A 20938-nucleotide genomic window follows, 5' to 3' on the forward strand; every position below is an offset into this window, starting at 1 on the left:
GGATGTTGGACAGCCTGCACCCCTCCTTCATCATCAACAACTCAATGACCGCACATTGCAGGTAAATAATGGATTCCAAGCAGAAGCAATGTGCGGTCATTGAGTTCTTGATGAAGGAGAGGTGCAGGCTGTCCAACATCCACAGCAGGCTACAAAAGGTTTATGGAAATGACACCATTATTGAGATTAAAGTCTTGTCATTGACATTCCCAAAAGGCTTGACACAAATCACCAATGAGAAGACATCGTTCTCAATGGTGTCATTTCCATAAACCTTTTGTAGCCTTCTGTGGATATCGGACACCCTGCACCCCCTCCTTCATCAAGAACTCAATGACCGCACATTGCTTCTGCTTGGAATCCATTATTTATCTGCAATGAAGAGAAGAGTCACTGTACACACATGTGAAATGTGATCAACCTATGTAAGTTAATTTTTAACTATGTTCTACATTTACTATTATTACTACATCATTACGTTATACCCACTTTTGCATTAATTTCAGTACAGCCCGTGTAGTTTAGTGGTCTTACTAAGGAGTAAGCTACACAAGTCACATGGTAGCAAAATGCACCAATCCTGTGCAAGTGGCCACTAGTGCATGGTCTATATGTAGCTAAAAAATATACAGGCATACCCCACTTTTAAGCACACAATGGGGTTTATTTACTAAAGCTGGAAAGTGCAAAATCAGGCTCACTTCTGCATAGAAACCAATGAGTTTCCAGGTTTTATTACCAAAGCTCATTGGTTTCTATGCAGTAGTGAGCCTGATTTTGCACTTTCCAGCTTGTGTAAATAAACCCCATTGTGTACTTAAAAGTGGGGTATGCCTGTATAATCAAATAGATGCTAGCGTTTTTTTTTAGTAGCATGACTATTATGAAAAACTTCCTGTATAGCTTATGGAGAAGTGCCAGCGAGGCATTAAATCTCTCAGTACCAAAGCAAAAAAAAAAATGCCCATGTCACCTTAGCTGGCCATACATGATACAATACAATCTGACGGTACCATCCCCTTTTAGATTCACCAAAACAATTCTTTCAATGTGCATCTGGTCAGTCATGTCCTAATACTGAATAGGTCAGTGGTTCTCAACTCCTGTCCTCAGAACCCACTAACAGGCCAGATTTTTAGGTATTACCTTTTGGAAGATGCAGACTAGAACAGTGTTTCTCAACTCCAGTCCTCAAGGCGCCTCAACAGGTCATGTTGTCAGGATTTCCCTCAGATGAAACGACTGTGGTAATTACTAAGCAAGTGAAGCTGATCAAATCACTTGTGCAAAATAATGGAAATCCTGAAAACATGACCTGTTGGGTAAACACTGGACTAGAATACTGCAATCACTGAGCAGCAAATGAGATCACCTGTCATGTGTTTGTTATCTTGCAAACCTGTCCTGTTCGTGGGTCCTGAGGAGAGGAGAACCACTAGAATAGGTAGATCTAAAAGGAAAACGTTCAATGTATGATGACCCTTAGCCCCCTCCCCCCTCCCCCCCTAACCTCGTTGCAATTCTCCCCCATCTGATTGGAGGAAGTTAAGTTCTTAGCTGATCTGAAATGGTTGGAACTTGGAGTGCATGCTGATAATGGAGAGGGGAAAGATAAAATAACAGCTCAAATTGCATACAATACTCTGACCGGGGTTCTCCTTTAACCACCAGCTATAATCTCCACCTACATTTGTTTAAAAATCTTTTTCTAAAACATATTCTGTTCATAAAGGATCTCCATGAATGGCGGAACAGTCACCACCAGCTTCATGGGATTGGATTTAATACTTTTAAATTTAAAATATATACTTGTCCTCTCCACCCTGCAGTATACCAGAATTGGGGGTTCAGCATGCAATTAGATGCATCAAACGCCCTGAATCTTCAGCACCTACCGATAAACCAGGACTGGCAGGGTTAGCTAGATAGGTCCGCTGCCAATCCACACGTACCTGCTCATGCAAAGTAAAGCAATGAATCCCTGCTTTAGCTAATCAGACACCCTCCCCCCCAAGTCTCGCGAGGGACCTGGAATTTCTATAGACTGAAGTTAAAGAGACCCTGCCACCAACAGTAATCTTTCCATAAGATTGTAGGTGTACTTAATGGATTTTAGGTATGTTATGTACCTGTGAAAGCCTCCCTTGTGTAGAGATCCAAGAGATTGCTCCTGGGCTCGGCCATCTTGGATGTGATGTCAGCAGACACTCAAGTGACACTAGAAGGCGTAGGCAACCTCAGCTATGGTAAAAGTAAGTCCCATGGTGGCTGTCAGTCTTGCAATGCTTCATGGGATGTGTAGTTAAAAACAGCTGAAGCACAAACGTTGCCTACCCCATGCCCCCCATACTGAAGGGGTCTCCAAACTATGGCCTTCTAGTTCAGTAAATACAATTCCCCGTCATGTCTGTGAATGTCAAGAGTTTTAGGCTCGGTTTCCACTAGTGCGACTTCAAAGTCGTATGACAAGTCGTACCCCCAATGATTTCCAATGAGTACCGTTCATATCTGTGCGACTTCAAAGTAGTCCCTGCACTACTTTGGTCCCACTTTGATGCAACTTGAGGTCCAGAGACATCAAGAATACACAGGCATTGCTTCAAGTCGCATCAAAACTATTGGGGTTGCAATAGTGGAAACCTAGCCTTACAATGCCATCGTTTGGAGATCCCTGCTCCATAACATTCCACTTTGCTCTCCTCCAGCAGCTACATAAAAGGGTTATATATGGAGGTGATTGGCTGTGGCTGGTCAGTCTTGCAATGCCTCATGGGATTTGGAGTTGCACAACAGCTAAGGCACCAAGGCTGCCTACCCTTTGCTCATAGTATCCCACTTGGCTCCTCCCCCTGGCATCTACATAAAGGGCTATGTAAGGAGGTGATGGGCGGAGGAGCTGGAGCCGCACTGACAGTAGACATTCCCAGAAGTGGAATGTCTATGCAAGGTAGGGAGGGGGGAGGTTGTGCTAGAGATTTACTCTCCTGGTGTAGTCAATGTTACTAGTAGGTTCAGAGACACAATGCAAAGAAAAAACAAAAAAACTGCAATATGTTGGTGACTGGGTCTCTTTGAAAACTTCCACTGCATAGCTGAATTTATATAGTGCAGTGCCGTCACATCAGAGCGACACTTAATGCCTTCCATCAGGGATATGCAATTAGCGGACCTTCACCTGTTGCAAAACTACAAGTCCCATCATGCCTCTGGGTGTCATGCTTGTGGCTGTCAGCCTCATGGGACTTGTAGTTCTGCAACAGCTGGAGGTCCGCTAATTACATATCCCTGCCTTACATTATGGTGCTACACTCTGCTCATGTGACACAAAGCCCCGCCCCCATTCTATAAGCCCTGCCCCCACTCTATAAGCCCCGCCTTGTCACCACCCTGGCGTGCCATAGCTGCTCAATGCTACACATATGGAGAAGTGGATGAACCACTCCGGGGAGGAACGCCAGTCCCATACTTGTACAACTTAAAGGGGGCAATACACCAGGTTCTGATATTTCATATAGATGACCTAAATAAAATACGACGGTCTCCAGGGTACGTCACAAAAAAAAATGCCTCTTTCTGATGACCAGAACTGTAAAAAAAAAAAAAAAAAAAAAACACTGAACTACTCATTAGCACAGGCCTGGTAACATCTGTAACTGCCAATTAAAAAAAGGTAAGATGGTTTGTATGCGGAGCTGGAAATGGAGTGGATGGTTGGGAATGGTAATAAAGAATGGGGAGGTCAATATACCCAAGACACCGGGACCCACTGGGGAGAGGCACATGCAGCGTCAAAAGCTTCTAGGAGATCATTCACAGTCTGTTCCACGTCGTTGTTGACCAGAGTCAGGTCAAAGTACTGTGCATAGCGAGCGCGGAGGACTTCAGAGTCGGCACGGAGCTTCTGCAGCGCATCAGACTACAAGGTTAAAAAAAAAAAAAAAAAAAAAAAAAAACACACAAATTAATTAATATCAGATACATAAAACCTAACGAGCACAACACTGAACCAGACAATTCCTATGTGGAATGCATTTATCCCGATCTCCTTAAAAAGTTCTGAAGGATTGGTGGTCACATGATTGAGAGTCGGTCCCGCTAACTAGATCATTAGTCCAGACCAGCCATTCTCAATCAGGGTCCCGTGGAACCTTAGGGTTCCTTGAGCAGTGACCAACTGACCTATCATGTGATGGTGCCTGCTTTGTTCCAGGTTCAACACCACTTGGCAGAGCCAGAATCATGTCCGTAAAAGGGAGCATTCTTCTCGGTGTACCGCCAACGGAAGGGTCGATTTCCCCAAAGACCACCAATGGACTACCTTTAGCAGGGGGTTCCCTGAGACCTGAAAACAATTGCAAGGGTTCCTTTGGGGTAAAATGATTGAGAAAGACTGGTCCAGACCCCAAGAGAGGTCTGACGGCTCAGTCTTCTCCATGCTTGGGGGCGCATTCTCCGAACAGAAACATTGGCCGCACAGTGATGCATATGTGCGGCGTGTAGGCATTAAAGCCTACCCCGGCACCTCTGGCCAAATGCGGTACTGCACACCGCAAGGGCTTGAATCCTGCTCATTTTGCGAGATAACATTTGCAAACCGAGTCAGGTTTTTTTTTAAAGATAATAGCTCGTATTGCGAAACGCTCGTTAACCGCGTTACTCGGAAGCCGAGGTTCCACTGTATATGCTAGTTTTCAGTGCTGTGAAAGTTTGACTGACAATTACTTAGTAATGCAAAACTACTCAAAAAACGTGCAAACGAGAAGATCTGGACAGCCGCACTCCAGGAAGTAATAATCCAAGTTTCTTTATTTTAAAATCAGGAACACATCAGATACAGGACATCATAGACAGAGTGTACAGATCATAGGCTAACGCGTTTCACACTTGTCCAAGTGCTTACTCATAGCTAAGGATGAGTAAGCACTTGGACAAGTGTGAAACGCGTTAGCCTATGATCTGTACACTCTGTCTATGATGTCCTGTATCTGATGTGTTCCTGATTTTAAAATAAAGAAACTTGGATTACTTCCTGGAGTGCAGCTGTCCAGATCTTCTCATTTGCACAGTCTCTACTAGCATGAGCCAGCACCTGGAACCTCTCATCTCTGGAGAGCAAGATCAGCTTTACACCTGGTGAGACCCAAACTAGTGCGGGGATAACTTTTGTACTCAAAAAACGTGTATCCATTTAAATACACAAACTCTTATTGTTTAAAAAAAAATGCAACATCACTTTCTTTTATTCTTTTAGTGGTATTTTGAGTAGTTTTGCATTACTATCGTTTAAAAAAAAAAAAAAAAAAGGATCGGTCCGATCGGCTGCTTTCTTCTGGGTGCTGGTGGCCAGGTAAACAAAGAGGCGGGACTGGAAGTGACGGACTACTCGTCGCTCCCATTTCTGGGGTTACAGAGAGAGGGAGAATGAGGTCAGTTCCTCTCACGTTGTTCCCGGGCTCCACGATGGGACGGGTGGGGGGGGGGGGATGGAAGTGAAGTGATCAGGAGGCTAATTGGCCACTCAGATCACTTCTGCATGAAAGAGAAAAGATCCATACATACCGGGACGATGCCTGTAGGTATCATCGTGGTATAACCACTGAAACCCGAGGACGTCCGTGTACATACTACGGGGGGCAAGTGGTTCACCAATAATCACTTTCTGTTGGTGGTATTTTTACATATTAAAAACATAAATAAATAAAAGAAAAAAAAAAAAAAAAAAAACCACACAGACTGTTTCCCTTTCCATTATTAAAAATGGCAAATAAAACTGTGAAGACAGCACAAACACCCCCAAAAATCACCCCTTTGTGGCAAAAAATATCACCTTGGGGTGTACATATGATCATATATGATCAGTAGCACCCCCCAGCCCCTGCCTTATAATCCATAATGAGATTACCCAAAAAGTTCGGAAAAGTAATTAAATCATTGTGTGGAAAGGGAAGGGGGGCTTCATTCAGTCCCAATCAACAACCCATTCCAACCCATCTAAGAAGGACCTCCTGGGTTCCCCTCTCTGATACACATTATATATTCCTATGAAGAATCCCCTAAAATGGCAAACATCCCATAACTGTGGTGACCCCCATAGTTTCCCCCATCGCAGTGTATTTAGAATGAATTTAAGAGAAAAATAAAAAACCTCTGGCTAGTATCCAGGGGTGGGGGTGGGGGAAGGTCTTTATTCACTTACTTTGTCAGTATCGGTAGGAGACACGAACACAATGAATGGAGCCAGTTCTGCTGTGCGCACCATCTTCAGAGTCTGGGAGACAAAAAAAAAAAAAGAAATAACCAAATACATGAATAAAATACGTTCCTAAATGAAAAAAAAAAGTGACATAATTATACTGTATATGTGCATGGTAGTGAATACGACTAGAGAAATAAAGAGAATAAACATACAACATTTAAAAGTTAAGTGGACTTTAGGAGGATGTGCACTAATCCACCCCCCACCACCTCCTTCACTGAACCCACCCCTCCCCCCTTTCACAGATTCAGATTTGTGGCGCCGGTGGGAGGAATGGCGCCCCATCATCGGTGACGGTGGGAGGAATGGCGCCCCATCATCGGTGACGGTGGGAGGAATGGCGCCCCATCATCGGTGACGGTGGGAGGAATGGCGCCCCATCATCGGTGACGGTGGGAGGAATGGCGCCCCATCATCGGTGACGGTGGGAGGAATGGCGCCCCATCATCGGTGACGGTGGGAGGAATGGTGCCCCATCATCGGGGTCGGTGGGAGGAATGGCGCCCCATCATCGGAGTCGGTGGGAGGAATGGCGCCCCATCATCGGGGTCGGTGGGAGGAATGGCGCCCCATCATCGGGGTCGGTGGGAGGAATGGCGCCCCATCATCGGGGTCGGTGGGAGGAATGGCGCCCCATCATCGGGGTCGGTGGGAGGAATGGCGCCCCATCATTGGGGTCGGTGGGAGGAATGGCGCCCCATCATTGGAGTCGGTGGGAGGAATGGCGCCCCATCATTGGGGTCGGTGGGAGGAATGGCGCCCCATCATTGGGGTCGGTGGGAGGAATGGCGCTCCATCATTGGTGTCGGTGGGAGGAATGGCGCTCCATCATTGGTGTCGGTGGGAGGAATAGCGCCCCATCATTGGTGTCGGTGGGAGGAATAGTGCCCCATCATTGGTGTCGGTGGGAGAAATAATGCTGAATAGGGCCAAATAAAAGCAGAGCTGTGCAGTGATAGTCCCCGCCTCTTATACAAATGTTTAAAGACTCCAAATGAATGTTACAGGTGTATGTGCTTTAACCTCTTTGCACCTAAGGGTAAAAATATATATATATATATATATATATATATATATATATATATATATATATATATATATATATATATATTTTAATTATTTTGTTATTAAGAGGAAAATTGGCTCAAAATAGTAAAAAAAAAAAAAAAAAAAAAAAATTTTAAATTGGAGGTGTATTTTTTTGCTACTGCCATAAGCTACCGCCAAAGAACAACCCAAAATAAATTCTACTAACAATCGCAGCGATACCACATAAGTATGTAAGTTGTTGTTTATACCCGTAGTACAGTCCAAAAACAATAGTGTGCATTTTGCTTTTTTTTATCCTACCTAAAACACACACTGACGCTCAAAATATATAAAAAATAAATACATTTAAAAAAAATCCTGCTGCGCCCCCCCCCAAAAAAAAAAACAAACAAAAAACTATATACATATTTGTGTACGCTTGGCGCCAAGGGGTTAAAAAGGTTAAGCCCACCTTTGGGAACATATTATGTTTTCCTCTTGTTTTTTTACTTTCAAATTTCCTCATAAAATTTAAAGTCAAAAGCAGATATTAATTGGCTATGGTCACACAACTGGGTGGGCTCGGGGCGCAGTACTCTGCACCCCAAGCCCACCCCTTTTTGAAGCCAGTTAAGAGTCTCAGGCTCTAATCATGTGCTTCCAATAATAAAAAAAAAAAAAAATTGAAAATCAATGCGTCTGGCGCCCTGCATGTAGATTAAGAGGGGGGGGGTGACGCCCCTAATGGATGGGCCGTCACTGGGTGGTCAGGAAGTGGTTAAAAAGGAGAGAAAGCCACGCATAGCAGGAGAAGTAACTGGTTTTGCTTACTGAATAATAATAATAATAGTGGTAATAATAGTAGTAGTAATAATAATAATTAGTAGTAATAGGGAAAATAATAGTAATAATAATAATAATAATAGTAGTAGTAGTAATCTTCTCACCTGCGGTTCTATATCCAGAACAGCCACCTTTCCTTCTTTATGAATGTCTGTTAATGTCTGGAACTTCGTCCCGAACATGTAGCCATTAAAACTACCGAACTCCATAAAGAGATTATCCGAGATTGCTTTGCTCATGTCATCCACAGACACAAAATGATACGCCGCCCCGTCTTCTTCTCCACGCTTAGGTGGCCGGGAAGTGTCTAAAGAGGAAAAAACAAGAAGGAACAACCTTTCAGTGTTTAGTTGTAAACCACCAACAACCACCTCCACACGGCATTCATTATTCACATTCATTCATTCCCCTTACACTGAATAAATGAGAATAAATCAAGAAACAATCACACACAACCTTCACCCCTCCTCCATAGATCTGTAACAATCAGCACATCCGTAATGTGGACACTCACGTGGTGCAGGATAAGCAAATCTTTCTGGATATTTGGTAAGTAAAGTATTTTTTATGTGACTACGGCCGACTCCGCTGACACCTAAGGAAAAAAAAAAAAGAAATGAAACAGAATCTAAGCAATTTCTAGATGCAACTATTACGTTCCCCGTCTATAATGTAGCCTCAAAACTTTTTTTTGCCATATTCCCATCGTTATTCCATTATTGAGATTATGACCCCTTGGACCTCTGCACAAAAAAAAATTTATATATATATATATATTATATATATATATATATATATATATATATATATATATATATACACACACATACATATATATATATTTATATAGGGTCGGAAAGTATTCAGACCCCCTTAAATTTTTCACTCTTTGTTATATTGCAGCCATTTACTAAAATCATTTAAGTTCATTTTTTTCCTCATTAATGTACACACAGCTCCCCATATTGTACACACAGCACCCCATATTGTACACACAGCACCCCATATTGTACACACAGCCCCCCATATTGACAGAAAAACACAGAATTGTTGACATTTTTGCAGATTTATTAAAAAAGAAAACTGAAATATCACATGGTCCTAAGTATTCAGACCCTTTGGGGTGACACTCATATATTTAACTCAGGTGCTGTCCATTTCTTCTGATCATCCTTGAGATGGTTCTACACCTTCATTTGAGTCCAGCTGTGTTTGATTATACTGATTGGACTTGATTAGGAAAGCCACACACCTGTCTATATAAGACCTTACAGCTCACAGTGCATGTCAGAGCAAATGAGAATCATGAGGTCAAAGGAACTGCCTGAAGAGCTCAGAGACAGAATTGTGGCAAGGCACAGATCTGGGCAAGGGTACAAAAATATTTCTGCTGCACTTAAGGTTCCTAAGAGCACAGTGGCCTCCATAATCCTTAAATGGAAGACGTTTGGGACGACCAGAACCCTTCCTAGAGCTGGCCGTCCAGCCAAACTGAGCTATCAGGGAGAAGAGACTTGGTGAGAGAGGTAAAGAAGAACCCAAAGATCACTGTGGCTGAGCTCCAGAGATGCAGTCGGGAGATGGGAGAAAGTTGTAGAAAGTCAACCATCACTGCAGCCCTCCACCAGTCGGGGCTTTATGGCAGAGTGGCCCGACGGAAGCCTCTCCTCAGTGCAAGACACATGAAAGCCTGCATGGAGTTTGCTAAAAAAACACCTGAAGGACTCCAAGATGGTGAGAAATAAGATTCTTTGGTCTGATGAGACCAAGATGGAACTTTTTGGCCTTAATTCTAAGCGGTATGTGTGGAGAAAACCAGGCACTGCTCATCACCTGTCCAATACAGTCCCAACAGTGAAGCATGGTGGTGGCAGCATCATGCTGTGGGGGTGTTTTTCAGCTGCAGGGACAGGACGACTGGTTGCAATCGAGGGAAAGATGAATGCGGCCAAGTACAGGGATATCCTTGATGAAAACCTTCTCCAGAGTGCTCAGGACCTCAGACTGGGCCGAAGGTTTACCTTCCAACAAGACAATGACCCTAAGCACACAGCTAAAATAACGAAGGAGTGGCTTCACAACAACTCTGTGATTGTTCTTGAATGGCCCAGCCAGAGCCCTGACTTAAACCCAATTGAACATCTTTGGAGAGACCTAAAAATGGCCGTCCACCAACGTTTACCATCCAACCTGACAGAACTGGAGAGGATCTGCAAGGAGGAATGGCAGAGGATCCCCAAATCCAGGTGTGAAAAACTTACATCTTTCCCAAAAAGACTCATGGCTGTATTAGATCAAAAGGAACTTCTACTAAATACTGAGCAAAGGGTCTGAATACTTAGGACCATGTGATATTTCAGTTTTTCTTTTTTAATAAATCTGCAAAAATGTCAACAATTCTGTGTTTTTCTGTCAATATGGGGTGCTGTGTGTACAATATGGGGGGCTGTGTGTACATTAATGAGGAAAAAATGAACTTAAATAATTTTAGCAAATGGCTGCAATATAACAAAGAGTGAAAAATTTAAGGGGGTCTGAATACTTGCCCTCCCCACTGTATATGGATATGCAGTATGGCTGCTATGGGGGGGTGCTAAGGGACGGCTGAAATGGGGAGGGAGTGTAAATAGAATGGTTGCCTCTGGGAGGGAGAGAATTGGCCAGATTTCAGATAAGACGTATTATTATTTTGTGTGTGTGTGTGTGTGTGTGTGTGTGTGTGAGATATATATATATATATACACACACACACACACACACACACACACACACAAAATAATAATACGTCTTATCTGAAATCTGGCCAATTCTCTCCCTCCCAGAGGCAACCATTCTATTTACACTCCCTCCCCATTTCAGCCGTCCCTTAGCACCCCCCCATAGCAGCCATACTGCATATCCATGGGGAGGTCAGCGTCGCGGGTCAGCCGCGGGCCCCGGGGAGGTCAGCGTCGCGGGTCAGCCGCGGGCCCCGGGGAGGTCAGCGTCGCGGGTCAGCCGCGGGCCCCGGGGAGGTCAGCGTCGCGGGTCAGCCGCGGGCCCCGGGGAGGTCAGCGTCGCGGGTCAGCCGCGGGCCCCGGGGAGGTCAGCGTCGCGGGTCAGCCGCGGGCCCCGGGGAGGTCAGCGTCGCGGGGTCAGCCGCGGGCCCCGGGGAGGTTAGCGTCGCGGGGTCAGCCGCGGGCCCCGGGGAGGTCAGCGTCGCGGGGTCAGCCGCGGGCCCCGGGGAGGTCAGCGTCGCGGGGTCAGCCGCGGGCCCCGGGGAGGTCAGTGAATATATTTAGAACACAGCATGTAGTTTTGCCATTTTTACAGTCTATTCTGTCACCGTAACAAAACAGTAAAGCTGCACCATGCATACGGCTACCAATACCATCTACAATCTACCAATCCCATCTACAACACACAGTCATGGTAATCCGGTGTCCATTACTGACCAATCAGCACCAGAGTTTTCCGTGTGAAAGCCGGGAGGGACACCACTTCTTCATACAACACCACGTCAAGCTGGTCAAATACTGGAGGCAGATCAGAGAAAATGTGTAGATTAATGACTAGTTATAAAAGGGGAGTGGCCATAACAATGCAGCCGTCCAGCCAATCATACTCACTGGAGCTGTGCTTCGCAAGATACTTATCCTTGCATTTCTTTTTCTTGCTGAAGGGGCTGCAGCTCTGAGGTATGTGGTTGTTTGCATTGGAACTCGCCACACGCCTGAAAGAAAACCAGACAACGTGAAATCCAAGAAGAGGTCACACTTTCAGCAAGAGAAGTGAGACATCTACAACTAGGCCCCATTGATAGTTTTAGGCCGTGTAATGCGACTCACATTGGTGCACAGAAGTGTGTTTCAATGTGTGTGTCCAAAAATGAACAGCACCCCCGCAGGAAGTTTTGTGTATTGCCGCAGAACTAAGGCCTGAGGTCCAAGAGTACTTCTGCACTTTGAAGACAGTTTATGGTGTTTTATGACGGCGCAGAAAAGGTATAAAACTACTTATACAAGAATACTGAGCATATAAAAAAGGAAGATCAACCCCAATCTGATAACCACACACAGAAAACTAAACAACCTTTGATCAGTCTCTATCAAAATCAGAGTCTCCTTGTAAGATCTTTTGAAGAACCGGCCTTTTCTGAAACTTTTGAAAAGCTTAAATCCGTATATTTTTTGCTAGTAAAATAGAACCCCCCAAACATTAAATACAGTGCAAACACATGCACTTTAGGCCCTTTTTTTGGCTATGCATTACGGGATGGATGTACTAACTTCCTGTTGATTATTTGTATTTGAATTTTATAGATTATATATTTCTTGTTAACCCCCTGATGAAGGAGACAACACTCATCTCCGAAACGCGTTGGGTATAGGATTTTTGTATCATCAATTTGTACATCTTGATTCTTCATGACCTTGTTCAATATTTCATGTATTTCTCTACAAATTAAAATTATTATTGTTTATTTTTATTGTTTTTTGGTAATGCCTATAAAATCCCCCCCCCCCCCCCCCCCAGGAGGGTTCTCTTTCTCTTTAGTTTGAGTCATAATCCGTAAAGTATTTGAAGAGGACTCAAGGCTGCCATGTTTTATTAAAACTTTTCAGTTGTTTCGTGTGCAGTTGCCCATCATTGTATAGGTTGTGTACCTCTTTGAGCCATTCCTTAAAAGCGATTGTAAAGGATCTTTTTTTTTTTTTTTTTTTTTTTTTTTAAAATAACAAACATGTTATACTTACCTCCACTGTGCAGCGCGTGTTGCACAGAGTGGCCCCGAACCTCATCATCTGGGGTCCCTCGGTAGCTCCTCCCTGCATCAGATAACCCCCCTAGGAGAAGCTCTCTCCCGAGGGGGGGGGGGGTTACTTTGCGGGCGCGCTCCCGAGTCCAGCATTTGCGTCTACAGACACGAATACCGGCCCCGGCCCCGCCCCTTCAGCTTCAGGTCCAGATTAAGTAAAGAGATTGGTCTGTAATTTGAAGTCAAATGGATCTTTATTTGTTTTGGGTATCACTGTGAGACTTACATATGTGTTCACTTCTGTGCGCGAGCGCGGAGGGACGGGCGATTTTTTCTTTTTTCCTCCTTATTTTATACTGTCCATTTCTTTATTTTTTAAAGCACTTTCATTCCCATTACAAGGAAACATCCTTTGTAATAGAAATAAGGATGACAGGTCCTCTTTGACCCCCGATCTCTCCGTAAAGAGACCTCAAATCTCTCATTTCTCTTTAAAAGCAAAAGATCAAAAAAAAAAAAAAAAAATACTATGGCCCGGGAACTGGAAGTGATGTCATGACGTCGCTCCAGTCCTCCAAGGGCATAGAGACGAGTGGTGGCCATCTCTTCTCCATACCCAGCTACCACCAGCGTCAGAAATGTAAGCCGAGCTGCGCATGCACAGGAGTCAGTCACCCCAGCACACAGGGACCGTGCCGGCGATGTAAGCCAAGCTGCGCATGCACAGGAGTCAGTCATCCCAGCACACAGGGACCGTGCCGGCGATGTAAGCCGAGCTGCGCATGCACAGGAGTCAGTCATCCCAGCACACAGGGACCGTGTTGGCAATGTAAGCCGAGCTGCGCATGCACAGGAGTCAGTCATCCCAGCACACAGGGACCGTGCCGGCAACGTAAGCCGAGCTGCGCATGCACAGGAGTCAGTCACCCCAGCACACAGGGACCGTGCCGGCAATGTAAGCCGAGCTGCGCATGCACAGGCGTCGGTCACCCCAGCACACAGGGACCGTGCCGGCGATGTAAGCCGAGCTGTGCATGCACGGGAGTCAGTCATCCCAGCACACAGGGACCATGCCGGCAATGTAAGCCGAGCTGCGCATGCACAGGAGTCAGTCATCCCAGCACACAGGGACCGTTCCGGCAATGTAAGCTGAGCTGCGCATGCACAGGAGTCAGTCATCCCAGCACACAGGGACCGTGCCGGCAATGTAAGCCGAGCTGCGCATGCACAGGAGTCAGTCATCCCAGCACACCAAGAACGTGGGTTGGCTCTTGGACAAGGTTATGCAATAATCAAAATGCCTTCATTGGTGGGGCCTGTGCATGCGCAGCTCGGCAATGTAAGCCGAGCTGTGCATGCACAGGAGTCAGTCATCCCAGCACACAGGGACCGTTCCGGCAATGTAAGCTGAGCTGCGCGTGCACAGGAGTCAGTCACCCCAGCACACAGGGACCATTCCGGCAATGTAAGCCGAGCTGCGCATGCACAGGAGTCAGTCACCCCAGCACACAGGGACCATTCCGGCAATGTAAGCTGAGCTGCGCATGCACAGGAGTCAGTCATCCCAGCACACCAAGAACGTGGGTTGGCTCTTGGAAAAGGTTATGCAAATATCAAAATGCCTTCATTGGTGGGGCCTGTGCATGCGCAGCTCGGCAATGTAAGCCGAGCTGTGCATGCACAGGAGTCAGTCATCCCAGCACACAGGGACCGTTCCGGCAATGTAAGCTGAGCTGCGCATGCACAGGAGTCAGTCACCCCAGCACACAGGGACCATTCCGGCAATGTAAGCTGAGCTGCGCATGCACAGGAGTCAGTCATCCCAGCACACAGGGACCGTGGGTTGGCTCTTGGAAAAGGTTATGCAAATATCAAAATGCCTTCATTGGTGGGGGCGAGTCTGGCGTGTTCCTAAACACGCTGCAACTGCATAAGGACCAACTGTAGTTAAAGCCAACATGTGATTGACCCTCCATGATTGAAAATGAAAGGGGTGGGCCAGTCAGGCTGGGGAGGAAAGGGCTAGAGGTTGACTGTCCTCCACAGCTGGAAAAGGAGGCAGGCTCTATCTGACGTGCTGCATCTTCGAATTCACATTATGAGAAGCTCACAGTGTGCAGTGAAATCAAAAGGAAGCCGTTTTAGTCCAGTAAAGGAGCCGATAGAACTGTGCAAGACTGAAGGGAAGGCCGGAGGGAGGATTTAAGAGAATCAAGCCTTGGAAAGAAGAAGACGGATCTGTTATGACTTGTATTTTATCACAGATGTTTATGTCGTGTCTGTAAAGGAACCTTCACCTCGTCCATAAAAAGACCTTTTTCAGGCTGTCCTTGTGTTCTCTATACCCGGTAGTTCCAGTTATCAATGCTTACAATAATCTAGGCCCTGGGGGGGTCTTCAAACTGGTGTCCTTCCAGCTGTTGCAGAACTACAAGTCCCATGAGGCATTGCAAGGCTGCCAGTTACAAGCATGACTCCCATGGGCAGGGGGATGATGGGACTTGTAGTTCTGCAAACAGCCGGAGGGCTGCCAGTTTAAGACCCCCCCCCCCCCGACCTAGGCACTCCTAATGTTAAAGTTCCTTTACTTACCACTCTTGCAGCTCAGGGGAGGGTATGAGGCCAGCAGTCTCCGCCCCCTGCAGCTTCCCCTGCCACCAGTTGGCGTCGTCTTTGTTTATGATTTGCAGCACATCTCCGGTGCGGAATCGCAGCCCGGCCTCCCGACAAGGATTGAGCGTGTCCGAGAGAGGGTCGTAATCAAACAGCGCTCTCACAAACATCTGATTAAATATACAAAAAAAATTTAAAAAAAAAAAAAAAAAAACTTTAATTTTTTTTCCCCCATTTAAAAGCAGATGAACTCCCAGCAAACGGCAAAATCAACAACTGAATTATAAAAAAAAAGGAGCGGTTTTACCTTCCACAAAGGATTTGTATTTCTGCCCATCCAGTCCTAAGAATTACACAGCACAGCCAAGAATGTGAGCTCACCCTATCCTGCAGATAATACACTTAGGTCACCTCCCTGCCTCCCCCCCCCAGTCTCTGATTGGACAATGAAGGAGGAGCGGAAGACTGGCGAGCATCTCAGACAGCGTTTTGTCAGAATCGGTGACCCGTTGGATTAGGGAGCGGAAGTGGCGTTCCGTCAGCTGAATACTTACTGCGCATGCGCGTTCCGCCACTACCAGGTTTGCCAATCTGACAGCACGCCTGCAGTCAGAAAAACGCCAGCGGACATCTTACTACACCCAGCTGCATCTTAAAATTTCACAGCCTTTTACCAATAAAGTGAGCGTATATAAAACAATAATGTATATTCAGATCTGTGATGCTGTTTTCATGTTACATTTTCAAAAACGCATGCTGAGCAGTGCGGGGTGTACCAAGATGGCCGCCGCCACTATCCTACTGCTGGCGTCCAAAGGGTTTTGCACATAGTGGCCCCATTCCTCCTCTTCCGGGGTCCCCCAGTGGATCTCCCGACTCCTCCCCGCATGGAATGCCCCCCTCGGAGAGCCGAATTCCAAGGGGGACACTTGTGCGGGCGCGCTCCTGAGTCCTGCTGCTGCATCCATTGACACAGACAGCAGGACTCGGCCCCGCCCCCCGTCACTGGATTTGACTGACAGCAGTGGGAGCCAATGTATGCTGCTGCCGCCATCAATCTATCCAATGAGGACCTGAGACAGCGGCTGTAGCTGCCCCCCCCCCCCCCCTATGGCGACCACCCGTCTTCCCCGCCACGGGAGACATATGGGAAGGTGGCAATCAGTGGCCTTACCAGGCTGCTCCTCGCTCCAGCTTGTTGTGGGAGGTGCCAGGCCGTTGCTCCTCCTCCCAGCTGAACAGGAAGCGGGCCCCCGAGACCCGATTGGCCGGGAGTCATAAGAGTCAGGACCTGCTTCCTGATTGCCTGGGAGGAGAAGCAGGAAGACAATAGCGAATATTAAAATTCGCTAATGTCACACTACTGGGTGGGCTCCGTGCTCTGCCCCCCCCCCCCCCCCCCCGAGCCCACCCTTTAGGGAAGCCAATTAGAGCCTCAGGCTCTGAACATGTACTTTAAAAAAAAAAAAATAAAAAAATCTATTGAAATCCATGTGTCCGGCACCCTGCATGGAGATTACGGTCTGGGCGCATGTATTGGGGGGGGGGGGGACGACACTGAAGAGTGGGTACTGCTAGACCAGGGATCCTCAAACTACATCCCTCCGGCTGTTGTGGAACTACACGTCCCATGAGGCATTGCAAAACTCTGACAATCACAGACATGACTAGGCATGATGGGAATTGTAGTTCCTGAACAACTGGAGGGCCGCAGTTTGAAGACTCCTATGCTAGACGGACTGCATTTGCATTGTCAGGAAGACCACTGATGTCGATCCTCCATGATTGAAAGAAATTCAAATCAAAAAGAATGGTCCAGGGACAGCAGGCTGGGGGGGGGGGGGGGGGCACAGACTGCCAGGTGTCCTCCAGCTGGGAAATGAGACCGGCTCTGACTTTCCGCAGATTCTAATGCACATTGTGAGAAGCTCACAGTGTGCAGTGAAATCAGAGGAAGCCATTTCAGAGGAACCAATACAACCACAAGACTGAAGGGAAAGCCGGACGACAGATTTAAAACACTTGTTTTTGTTTTAATACCTAAATTTGGGCACTAAATGATTTACATGCATAAGAATCTTAATAGCAGCTTATTACTGAACACTCCCAGATTCTTATCTATTCAGAGGAAACAAATTGAACCATAAATAATAATTATCTGAACAGAGTACTGTCCATGTACAAGGGTCACCAAAAGAAGGTATTACCTGTAGGGGCGGCTTGCGGTTACTCTGTGTGGGCGACACCTTCAGCATCACCGTTCCTTTACTTTCTTTCTATAGAAGAAAAAGAGAAGACGTTACAATGTAACAGCTTTATTATTACTACTATCCCCCCATACAAATCACATCATCTAATAGCCAAAAAACTGTAAAGTTTTTGCACTTGGTAAATTTAATACTGAAAACAACAATTTTGTCAGTTTCTTTTTTTTTGCTAAAGGATTTCTACAGCACAGTGGGTTAGCCAAAGACAGCACTATAGATAAACTATATTACCAAAAGTATTGGGACGCCTGCCTTTAAAAACAAAAACACACACACCCCAACAAACAAAAACACCCTCAACCAACAAACACGCACACACGCACGCACACACCCCACCCCAACAAACACACACCCCATCCCAACAAACACCCCCCCCCCCCCAACAAACACACCCCCCCAACAAATACACACACACCCCCCCCCAACACACACACACCCCCCCCCAAACAAACACACACACACACCCCCAACAAACACACACAACCCAAACAAACACACACCCCCACCCCCAGCAAACACACACACCCCCACCCCCAACAAACACACACACACACACCCCAACACCCCCCCCAACAAACACACACACACACCCCAACACCCCCCCCCAACAAACACACACACACCCCAACACCCCCCCCCAACAAACACACACACACCCCAACACCCCCCCCCAACAAACACACACACACCCCAACACCCCCCCCAACAAACACACACACACCCCAACAAACACACACATCCAACACAAACACAAACACCCAACCCCAACAAACACACACACACCCCAACACACACACACACACACACACCCCCCCCCCCCAACAAACACACACACACACACACCCCCCCCAATAAACACACACACACACACCCCCCCCAATAAACACACACACACCCCCCCCCCAACAAACACACACACCCCCCCCCAACAAACAGACACACACACCCCAACAAACAGACACACACACCCCAACAAACAGACACACACACCCCAACAGACACACACACCCCAACAAACAGACACACACACCCCAACAAACAGACACACACACCCCAACAAACAGACACACACACCCCAACACCCCCCCCCCCCAACAAACAGACACACATACCCCAACACCCCCCCCCCAACAAACAGACACACACACCCCAACACCCCCCCCCCAACAAACACACACACACACCCCCCCCCCAACAAACACACACACACACCCCAACAAACAGACACACACACACACACCCCAACAAACAGACACACACACACACACACACCCCAACCAACAAACACCCCCCCCCAACAAACACAAACACACACCCAACAAAAACACACACCCCCCCCCCAACAAACCCCCCCCCCAAACAAACACACACACACCCCCCCAACAAACACACACACCACCCCCAACAAACAACCCCCCCCCCACAAACACACACACCCCAACAAACACACACACCACCCCCAACAAACACCCCCCCAACACACACACACCCCCAACAAACACGCACACCCCCCCCCCCCCCCCCCCCCCAACACACACACCCCCCCAACAAACACACACATCCATCCCCAACAAACACACACATTCATCCCCAACAAACACACACATCCATCCCCAACAAACACCCCCCCCCCAACAAACACCCCCCCCCAACAAACACACACACACACACACACACACACACCCCCCCCCCCCCAAACAAACACCCCCCCCCCTCAACACACACACCCCCAACACACACACACACACCCCCAACACACACACACACCCCCAACACACACACACCCCCAACACACACACACACACACCCCCAACACACACACACACACACCCCCAACACACACACACACACACCACCCAACACACACACACACACACCCCCAACACACACACACACACCCCCAACACACACACACACACCCCCAACAAACAAAAACACACACACAAACACTTTAAAGAGGAAGTAAACTCTGGCAGTTTTTATTTTTTTCCCCCTGCAAAATAAAAGCAGAATTGGGCCTAGTATGCATCGCATACTAGCGCCTATTATGTTGCACTTACCTGCAAATGAAGCCCGCGATGTCCCCGCTGGTGGCCGCATCCATCTTCACCCCTCTTCGTTCCGGGGGGGCTGTGGACTCCGACTGGCCTGGAGTCGCGTGACATCACTCCCCTTAGAAAATGGCATGATCGTGCCCTTTCTTCGGTGCGCATGCGCCGATGACGTAGGCTCAAGCGTATATGGTAAATATCTCCTAAACCGTGCAGGTTTAGGAGATATTTCCAGTACCTACAGGTAAGCCTCATTATAGGCTTACCTGTAGGTACAAGTGGTGTAAACTAGGTTAACAACCACTTTAATGTCACCCAAGTCTTAGTCCGTAGGGTTCAATATTGAGTTGGCTCCGCCCTTTGCAGCTATAACATCTTCACCTCTTCTGGGAAGGCTGTCCACAAGGTTTAGGAGTGTCCGTAAAGCTGGCCTGAAATTGAACATTAAGAAAACGAAGATCATGGCAACCAGTGCCATCACTCCTTGGCAAATAGAAGGAGGGGAAGAAATGGAAACAGTGACAGATTTCATCTTCCTAGCCTCCAAGATAACGGCAGACGGTGACTGTAGCCATGGAATTAAGACGCTTGCTTCTTTGGAGGAAAGCCATGGCAAGCCTAGACAACGTTTTTAAAAGCAGGAGACATCACCCTACCGACAAATCTGGGTTCCCCGGGCAGCACACGACCCGGTTTCTCTCAGGTCGGCATCATGCATTGTCATGGTGGCAGACAGGGCGGCGCCGCCAGCACTATAACCACCGATGACGCTCTAGGGCCAGAATGGGCGGCATGGTTTATTACTACGGTAATGGCTGCCGGCTTGCCTGATCTAAAGCATGACTGATCCAGGGCAGGTGGTATCCAGGGCCACTTCTAACATTCAGGAGAAGACAGAAGACAACCTCCTCCAGACACCTCCCATTCTCTGCCACATCGCTGGAGACGATAGGTAGGGCTTTGATGTGAACAGGGGACTAAGAGATGGGGGGGGGGGTCTCTCTGTGACTGGGGTCTCTAGAATGGGTAAGGGTGGCTCTCATGTATTGGGGGGGGGGGGGAATGTGTAACATGAAGGGGGGCTATGTAAAGATATTTTGTTAAGGTGGTTGTGTGCAATGTCCTAGGCTCGGGTTCTGTC

General features: G+C 47.2%; 1 protein-coding gene across 1 annotated transcript in view; it reads right to left on the reverse strand.

The window, feature by feature from the left end:
- Positions 1 to 1221: 1221 nt before the first annotated feature.
- The window catches only part of MPP1 (MAGUK p55 scaffold protein 1), a 47021-nt gene continuing 27304 nt past the window's right edge, over positions 1222 to 20938 (reverse strand). The window contains exons 6-12 of the mRNA XM_073600639.1: positions 15459 to 15649; positions 11737 to 11840; positions 11563 to 11643; positions 8643 to 8723; positions 8233 to 8435; positions 6197 to 6268; positions 1222 to 3916 (exon numbers count right to left, since the gene is read on the reverse strand). Of these exons, the coding sequence (XP_073456740.1) occupies positions 3740 to 3916; positions 6197 to 6268; positions 8233 to 8435; positions 8643 to 8723; positions 11563 to 11643; positions 11737 to 11840; positions 15459 to 15649 (909 nt within the window). The 3' untranslated portion in view covers positions 1222 to 3739. The remainder of the gene's footprint in view (positions 3917 to 6196; positions 6269 to 8232; positions 8436 to 8642; positions 8724 to 11562; positions 11644 to 11736; positions 11841 to 15458; positions 15650 to 20938) is intronic.

This window comes from Aquarana catesbeiana, linkage group LG09, assembly GCF_042186555.1.
Source record: "Aquarana catesbeiana isolate 2022-GZ linkage group LG09, ASM4218655v1, whole genome shotgun sequence".
In the NCBI taxonomy this organism is placed as follows: domain Eukaryota; kingdom Metazoa; phylum Chordata; class Amphibia; order Anura; family Ranidae; genus Aquarana; species Aquarana catesbeiana.